The following is an 8,773-nucleotide window of genomic DNA, read 5'->3' on the forward strand; positions in this document are numbered from 1 at the left end:
GGAGGGAATCTGCGTTCGGTATCCCTCGCCCGGCCGCCGCACGCACATCTGCTGGCGGTGCGCACGACTACCGCGCCTCGCCGCCGCCCTCGCCATCGCTGCCTTCTCAGGAGATGGGCAGCTCCAGGTCCAGGTCGTCGTCGCAGAGCCAGCCCTCGCAGTACGCGTACGTGAGGAACAGCGGCAGCCGGCTGGCCAACTCGGTCACCGACGCCGACGTGGGCTATGACGACGACGAGGCCGATGCACGCCAGGACGGATTCGGCGATGCGGACCGGGACGACGACGACGACGGCGACGACGGCCCGTACGGCGGAACGGGCAGCCTGCGGGTGGAGCAGACCATCAACGAGATCCTCAGCAGCGATGCCGAGCGGAGCGTCGCGGCGCTCAAGGACGTCCACCAGTTCCTGGAGCAGGGCGAGCCCTCGATGGTGTCGCACGCCGACCAGCTGGGCAACGTGCTGGCCAAGCAGGCGCACCGCGCATTCTCGATGGCCGACAGCGACGCCGGCAACGAGCGGCTCATCAAGCATATCCTGTTTGACCTGCTCAGCATGTTTGACAAGGAGCTGGTGTGGGACGAGGGCCGGCCGCTCGGGTCGTACCTGGGCAAGCAGACGCTGGTGCCGCTGCTGACCGAGCTGCTGCAGCAGCTGATCGAGGAGAGCGCCAAGCCGCCGGGCGACGAGCGGGCGCAGACGCTGGCCAAGTACCTCAACAACGTCGTGCTCAAGTGCTTCTCGGCGTGCGACCTCAACGCCCTGTACGGCGCGTGCCTCTCGATGCTGACCGAGGCGACCGAGGACATGCGCGAGCTGTCGGGCGCGGTGCTCGACACGCGCGTCAAGTTTGCCGAGCTGACGATGAAGTGCCTCTGGAAGATTGCCAAGCGCCTTCCGTCGTGCCTGGCCGAGCAGCAGATTGACCCGGCGCAGCTCATCGCCGACATCGAAGAGTTTATGAAGGTCATCACGCCCAACGAGTGGAAGCGGCGCGCGGCCGATGGCGTCCCGATGGGCGACATGCCGCTCAAGACGATGAAGGTCATCCTCACTCACATCACGTCGACCTTTGGCGAAGAGTCGCTGTCGATGCTCGAGCTGCTCGAGAGCCCCGAGTCGAGCCACGTCTACAGCTACCTCATGCGGCTGCTCAACCAGCACGGCGCCGGGCCCGCCGACCGCGGCGCTGCACAGCCATCCCCCGAGGCGGGCGAGTCGGAGAGGGCGGCGGCACGACCGGCGCGATCACGAGCGTCGGTGGACGGCAACGGCAACGGCAACGGCAACGGCGCGTCCTATGCGGCGCCGTCGGCCAATAGCGCACCAGGCTCGCCGCGAGCCTCGGCAAATGGCGACGGCGGCGTGGGCCACGGCAACGGCCAGGGCAACGGCGCTCCGAGGGTCGTCTCAACCGACGTCGAGGATCCGGCCACGGCCGAGCTGCGCGCCATCTTTGAGCGCATCTCACACAAGGAGCAGTCGAGGATCGCCATCCGGCAGCTGTACGAGTTCCAGAAGAAGTACCCGCACAAGGAGCCCAGCATCCAGCGCGCGCTGCAGAACACGGGGCCCATCTTCCAGCGGTGAGTGGACGGACGCGTTGCGGCAGGCGGACAGCGGGGTGCAGACGCGGTGCCGGCCGACGATGCTGATCCGAGGTCGACCTCTTTGTGGCCGGTATCTCACAGCTACGTCAAGCGGGCGTTGGCGAACCATGCCGCGGATGACCTCGAGGCCTCGAGCGCGGTGGCCTCGCCGCAGCTGGGCGAGACTGAGCGTGAGTGGTAGTGACGACGGGCGGCGCGCGCTCCTCTGTGTCGACGCCAGCGGTCGCTGACTCGATCTGTCCAACACGATCTCGTCTCCACCTCGCCGTCCGACCAGGTCCGGAATCCGGCACGTTTACCTCGTCGGCACGGACCTCGCTGCGGTCGAGCCTCAACATGGATGCGGGCGCGGGCGCCGCCTCGACTGCGGCCGTCACGCCGTCGCTGCCGACGTCGGCGTCGTTTGCGCGGCACAGCCCGAGCTCGAGCATCAGCGCGAGCACGAGCACGACGTCGCCAAAGGGCAGCAGCCACCTGCGTTCGTCGACGCACGACGACCGGCTGGCCGAGCTGCGCGCCAAGTTTGCAAAGACGTCGACGGGCTCCTCGATCTCGTCGTCGTCGTCGTCGGTCTCGACCAGCCGGGCCGATATGACCGCCGCCGGCGGCGGTGGCGGTGGCGGCGGCGGTGGGGCGGCCGAGGTCGATTGAGCGCCTCTTGCTGCTCGTTGTGCCGACCTGCAGTCGTTTCCCCTCCTTCGTTTGACTTCCTCGTTCCCTGTCCCCCCCGTCTCTCTGCACACGGCCTCGTCCTGGCTTTCTTGTTTCTCTGCCCTGCGCGCTTGGTTCTCTGTATTGCGAAAAGCAAGAATGTGATCCTCGTTCCTCGAGAGCTCTTCGGGCCTCGTCGTGCCGAGTCGTGCGTGCGCTCCTCGGACACTAGGGAGAGGAGAGGTGAGGTAGGGAGCGTGGTTGGCCCGCGGAGGCTGCCGGATTCGACCAGCGCGGTATCGGATCCGCGAAGCTGGCCTGCCTGCCCCCTGACCGCTGCCCAGAGTGGAGTGGAGGAGACCTGACCTGACCTGGCGTGGATCGCGTCGCGTTGATGAGGGCGCCGTCGAAGTCGGCATTTTCGATTTTGGGCGAGCGGGGCGGAGGCGGGTGCGAACCCTGGCCAGACTCACACTGGGCCGGCTGACGGGCAAGACGAGAAAGAGAGAGAGAGCTGAGGGCTTAGACGTCGAGGGGGCGCGACACGCACCTCTGAGAGGAAGCCGCCGCCTGCAAGCTGGCTGCTCGCGCGTGTTGCGTTGCGTGGTGCGTTGCTCAGGTCTGCTCGCAGGGCCTGGCCACCACCTGTCTCTCTTCCACCTTCGCCCCTCCATCGTCCTGTTCCCGGCCACGTCGACCTGGATCCCCATTTCAGACCGCCTTGCCATCACCCGCCCAGCGTATTCGCCTACCCCTTCCGTATACCCCTCATCCGTCCAGCCAGTGGCGGCATCTCGGCACCCGCGGCATCGATCCAGCCAGGCCAAGCCGCTGCCTTATCTAGACAAGACCGGACCCGGCTCCGGATCCCCTCGCCGCCTTGACCGTCTCGTAGACCACCACCATCGCAACACACGGAAGCGCCGTTTCCTGCCAACTCGCCACTGATCCACGCCACGCCAAGATGGACGTCGAACCCCAACCTGCCGTCGCCCAGCCTGCGCTCCTCGAGCCCATCCAAGCCCCGCACCGGCTAGCCAAGCGCACCTACGGCCGCAAGCCCCTCGCCGATGCGGAGCCGATCGAAGAGATGCGGGCACAGGAGCCCTCCGCATCCAGCTCTTCGCTCTCGTCCCTGCCCTCGTCGCCCGTCCTGCAGCTCTTCGACCGCCCCATGAGGAAACCCGCCGCGGCTGGAGACGACCCAAACTCGGACCACCAGAGCAAGGACGACACCGCCGACAACACCGACGTCTCGCCAGAGCAGAGGGGCCTCGCCAAGTTCGGCCGCGCCTCGCCACCACCACCCCGCAAGCGCACCCTTCAGCGCATCGCATCGACCGCCTCGGCATCCTCGTCCGGCAGCGCACCCGCCTACGCGCTGCCAGAGATCGGCGCCGCTAGACGCATCATGGCAGAGAGCGACGACGACGACGACGACGACGACAACGACGAGGATGACGAGGCTGTCCTCGCCAGAGTGAGGGGCGCCGCTGCTGTCCGATCGACGCAGGGCACAAAGGCGTCAAAGGCTGCGTCGCCGCACTCTGACCTCTTCTCCGGATCCCTGTCCAGCGCGCCGCCAACTTCATCGCAGCCAGCGGGCACGCAGTCGCGGTCAGAGCGTCGAGATGATGCGGCATCGGACGATGCTTCAGATACCGCCGGCGATCGGACCGTGCGCAGGAGCGAGTCCCCCGGCGTCGAGCGGCACAGCGACCAATCCGACGTCGACGACGACGACGACGACGAAGATGCTGCGGTGCAGAGGCGGCTCAGCAACCCTACACGTAGACGCGGCGCCAAGGTCTCTGCGATGAAGGGCAGAGGAGGCAAGCACGCGGCCATCGCATCGTCCGACTCGGAAGGCGAGGCTTCCGTCCGACCGCGCAAGCCGAAGACGTTCAAGCTGGTCTCGTCATCGTCGGTCGACGAGACCGGAGCAGGCGACACGAGGGGCTCCTCCTCGTCGGCTGCCAAGAGCCGGAAGGAGAAGATGGAGGCGCTCGCGGCCGCCAAGCGCAAGGATGCCGGCGCCTTCGAGCTGTACGGAGACGCCGACGACGGCCTTCCGGGCCTCGATCCGTCCGCGCCGCGGTCGCGCTCGCGCTCGCTTTCCATCAAGGACGACGGTCTTGATCCTCGTCGGGATCGAGCTAGCAAGCCGGCATCGAACAAGCACCTGGAGCTGGCACAGGAAACCGAAGACCTGCGGGCGGAACTGGACTCTGACGCCGCGCTGGCGCCCCGAAAGGCACGCAGCAAGTCCTCGAAGCCCAAAAAGGCCAAACTGACCGGTCCCAAGGTGAGCAGTCCGGCGTCCGGCCGACGCCGTGCAGCCGCGTTTCGTGGCCATCGCTGACCTCTTGCCACCTGCCCTCTATCCGCCCTGATCGCCTCAGCCGCTGAGCAAAAAGGAGCAGGAGAACATGTTTCGGGAAACCGAGCGTCTGAAGCGAGAGCACCGAGCCCGCCTCGCGCCGGTGGAGAAGAAGCAGATCACTCTGACCGACCTGCTCTCCAAGATCAACGCCGGCGACCAGAAGAGCTCGGCGAGGTCTGCGGACGCCTCGTCCTCGCAGCATCCACGCCGGCCCGGCGATGACGGGCCCAACCACGCCTCCGACCCCATCGAGTCGGATCCCATCCGCGACCACGAGAGGTCGAGCCCAGCGAGCAGTCCGATTGCCGGTCTTGGAGGCGGCGGCGCTATGTCTGCGCATCCGCGTCGCCTCGGCCCTCTTGTCCAACGACGGCCGGGCCCAGATGCCTTGAGCCTTCAGCCTGTCTCGCAGGCCGAAGCCGAGGCGCTGGCGCCGGGGGAGGCCCCGGACGCAAATGGTCAGCGTGCCCCCGAGGGCGAGGGCATCGAGCCTCGACGTGATGCCAACGGTACCGAAGGTGACGGCGATCCCGGACATCCAGACTCGTCCGACGAAGACGACATGGCGCTGCCGCCCGACGCCGATCAGTTCAGGTCCAAATTCGTCGCTCAAAGCGAGCAGAATGCCAAGCTAAAGGCTCTCAAGGAAATGAAGCTGAGGCTCCTCGCTGCACAGGGGCACGGGACGTCGACAGCAGGCACCGGCGCAACCAAGGCAGGCCCGAGTGGCGACAACGATGGCGACGACGACGACGATGACCTGGAGATCGAGCGCGGCGGCGAGCAAGAGAAAGGTCCGGCAAGCGAGCGCAGCCGTCCGACGACACCGGGGCGTCGGAGGCCCGCCGATGCCATCCTGCGCGAGGTCGGCATCAAGCCCACTCGTACGCCGAGGCAGAGCAAGACAGGCACCAACGCCTTCGGGTCCCCGGGCATGGCTCTCGACGACAGTCCTGGCGGCGACGGCGACGACATGGATGTCGAGGACCTCGTCACCGATAGCCAGCTTCGGCGAGCCAGCAAAGCTTTCGCAGCATCGAGCGGCAGCGCCGCAGGAAGGACGCCCGTCCGCGCCAAGGATGGCCGCAAGCGCGCGTCCGGACAGCCCTCGCTGACGCAAGACGAGTTCCGAGCCACGCTGCGCCGCAGGGCACAAGCGCAGAACATGGAAGTGCGCCTCAAGAAGGAAGCGCTGGCGAAAAAGTCGGGCCACTCCAAGAAGAGCAACAACTTCGATGGGCCAGAGGACGCGAGCCGCGCACCCGGCCAAGACGTGCAGGCGATGCTCGAGCAGCTGCAGAGGGCCGAGGCCGAAGGTCGCAGCGGAGCTCGGGCCGACGCCGATGCAGATGACGACGTCGAGGATGAGGACGACCCCGACTTCCTGATGCCCGGCGCCGAGGACGCTGAGGACGCCATCGGCAGCGGCAGCGAGATCGGAGGCGACCGGCCCCTCGGCAGTGGGAGCGAGGTCGAGGACGACGATGCGGATGACGAGGTGCTCGTCAGTGATGATGAGGCACAGCACGATGTCCACGGAGCAGAGCAGGAGGAGGAGGACAGCGAAAAGGAGAATGCACCCCCGGCCTCGAAGGCGGCGACGCCCAGTCGAGCCGGCTTCAGCCAGAGTCCCATCTCCAGCCAACGGCCGAGCCGGGCCGTCATGGACGAGGACGAGGACGATGCGCCCGGTCCAAGACTGCCACGCCGCAGTCGCAAGAGGACCGCCCTCGCCGACGACGACGACGACGACGACGACAACGCTGCTGGTCCAGGAAGCGACGTCGCAGACAGCGATGCAGAGAACCAGCTGCGGCCTGGCCGCCTCGTGGCCGCCACCTCGACGTCTCCGCAGGGCAGCACATCTGCCCACTCCAGCCAGACTCGTGACCGGTTGCAAGCGCAGAGCCAGAGCCAAAGCCAGGAGCGGGTGGTGCTGGGCGACATTTCAGCCGAGTCGCTCGGTCACCTCTCACAGCCTAGCCAGTCCGGCCTGGACCGCCGAGACTCGCTGGCGCAAGGCCTGAACGGCGACGATTCCTACAGGACCGACGACATCTCCGTCGGTGGCTTCACGCAGCTTTTCGCGCCGACTCAAGGCCCTCGAGATGACGCCGCCGCCGCCGATGCCGCTGGTCAGCGGCTGGAGCAGCGAGCGCCGCAGAGACCCGCCGACATTTGGAACATGACGCAGACTCAGACCAGCCAGAGCCAAGGCCCGTCCCAGAGTCCCAGCCTGACGGCCACCCGCTTCGGGGGCTCGACGGCCAGCACGCACCCGGGCATTGCGCGAGACGACTCGGTCAACTCGGCGCTTGGCGCCTTTTTCGAGGACACGCAGTCGCAGATGGCCAGCGAGAGCATGGACATCTTTGCCAACCCCAAGAACAAGGACGGCATGGCCAGAGGCTTCACCCAGTTTTTCGGCAGTACTCCGGTCGAAAACGCCAAGAGGGGCGACAGCCAGGCGCGCGGAGCGGGCCCGGCCGGCACGCTCACGGACGACAGCCAAAGCCAGTCGCAGTGGGACGCCGACCGGTTCTCGATGCCGCCGCCTCGGTCGACGGCCGGCCTGGACGGCTTTGCGGCGCTCCGCAAGGCGCAGATGGGCGAGGCGATGAACCTGACGCCTACGCCGTCGCTTCTCCCTTCGCTCGACGAGTCGCAAGCCGAGCGGGAAGCCGAGGCCGACCAGCTGCGCGAGGTGGAGAGGCGGGGGTCCCACGACGGCGGCAACGGCTCGCCCAAGAAGAAGGTCTACTTCAACAAAGACGGCTTCTTCACGCAGACCAAGCCCTCGACGCAGCAGGCCGCCGAGTGGGGCATGGACAGCCAGAGCCAGACGCAGATCCACACGCCACTCAAGATCCCGTCGAGCTCGGTCGGGGAGCGCACGCCGCTGTCGCCCTCGCTGCGCCGCGGCAACGAGGCTGGACGCTCCGGCTCCTCGTCCGACGACGACGACGATGATGAGGGCGGGGACGCAGGCTCGCAGTCGACCTCGCGCAGGCCCCGCCAGCTCAAGCGCCTTCGCAGGGGCCGAACCGACGCTGACGCCGACGACACCGGCGAGCCTCCGCTGTCACAGGAGCGGCGCAACGGCCATGTCGGCGACGACGAGAGCGATCGGGGAGATGATGATGACGAGGATGACGACCACGACGACGAGATCGTCCCCGTCACGCATGCACCTCCGCTCGGTCAGGGCGCGACCCGCAACGCCTTTGATGTCCTTCGCGACGGCGCCGCCCATGCCGAATTTGCTCCGGCGCAGGATGCGGCGTCGCACGACAAGAGGAAGAAAAAGTCTGCGCTCGTCATGGGCGAGGCCGAGGAGTCGTCGGACGAGGAGTTTGGCGGCCGCCGTCGAGGCGACAAGTCGGGCCTCGGCCGCGTCTTTTCCGATGACGAGCGCGCCTCGGGCTCCGAAGGCGACTCGTCCGACGACGACGACGGCAAGGACCTCGAGGAGCTCGTCGACGACGAGCGCGAGGAGGACGAGGCGGTCAAGGACCGGCTGGCGCTCGAGGCGTACCAGGCCGACGTGGCCAAGCAGGACGAGGCGACGCGCCTGTACCACGAGAAGGCGGTGCGCGGCGACTTTCGACTGCGGCGCAAGGGGCGCGACGGGGCCGGGCTCGACGACTTCCTCGACGAGGATGCCGACGAGGAGGAGCTCAAGAGGCGCGCGGCGCAGCCCCGGGGTGGCTGGTACAAGAAGCGCAGGCTCGACGGCGACAAGGACGAGATGGACGAGCTGCGCGAGCTGGCCGAGGCGCAGCCGTTCCTCAAGGTCTACGAGGGGTCGCACAAGCCGCTCGAGGAGGGCGACTATGGCTTCCTTGCCGGGCGAGACGACGACGACGACGAGGATGACGACGACGACGACGACGACGCGGACCGGGACGAGGACAACGAGGAAGTGGAGGGAGTCGGGAGCGACGAGGACGACGGGGACGACGACGTCGCCACCGCCCGAGTCCGGACGGCACGGCACAGGGGCGGCGGCGACGACGACGTCATCACCCACGACGCCATCATGCGAGAGCTGCGCGAGCGGCGCAAGGCGCAGAACCGGCGCGGCGGCCGCGTCCTCTCGGACGACGAGGGCGATGGCGGCGATGACG

The 8,773-nt window shown here is 67.6% G+C and overlaps 2 protein-coding genes across 2 annotated transcripts in view; both read left to right on the forward strand.

Annotated features, from left to right (window-relative positions):
* PFL1_03004 (uncharacterized protein) overlaps positions 1 to 2,263 on the forward strand; it is a gene marked incomplete at both ends in the record, with an annotated part of 7,723 nt that extends 5,460 nt beyond the window's left edge. The window contains 3 exons of the mRNA XM_007880521.1: positions 111 to 1,588; positions 1,694 to 1,782; positions 1,890 to 2,263. Of these exons, the coding sequence (XP_007878712.1) occupies positions 111 to 1,588; positions 1,694 to 1,782; positions 1,890 to 2,263 (1,941 nt within the window). The remainder of the gene's footprint in view (positions 1 to 110; positions 1,589 to 1,693; positions 1,783 to 1,889) is intronic.
* A 964-nt stretch (positions 2,264 to 3,227) lies between these two features.
* PFL1_03005 (uncharacterized protein) overlaps positions 3,228 to 8,773 on the forward strand; it is a gene marked incomplete at both ends in the record, with an annotated part of 6,973 nt that continues 1,427 nt past the window's right edge. The window contains 2 exons of the mRNA XM_007880522.1: positions 3,228 to 4,568; positions 4,666 to 8,736. Of these exons, the coding sequence (XP_007878713.1) occupies positions 3,228 to 4,568; positions 4,666 to 8,736 (5,412 nt within the window). The remainder of the gene's footprint in view (positions 4,569 to 4,665; positions 8,737 to 8,773) is intronic.

The sequence above is a fragment of the Pseudozyma flocculosa genome (genome assembly GCF_000417875.1).
Source record: "Pseudozyma flocculosa PF-1 unplaced genomic scaffold scaffold00009, whole genome shotgun sequence".
NCBI lineage: Eukaryota > Fungi > Basidiomycota > Ustilaginomycetes > Ustilaginales > Ustilaginaceae > Pseudozyma > Pseudozyma flocculosa.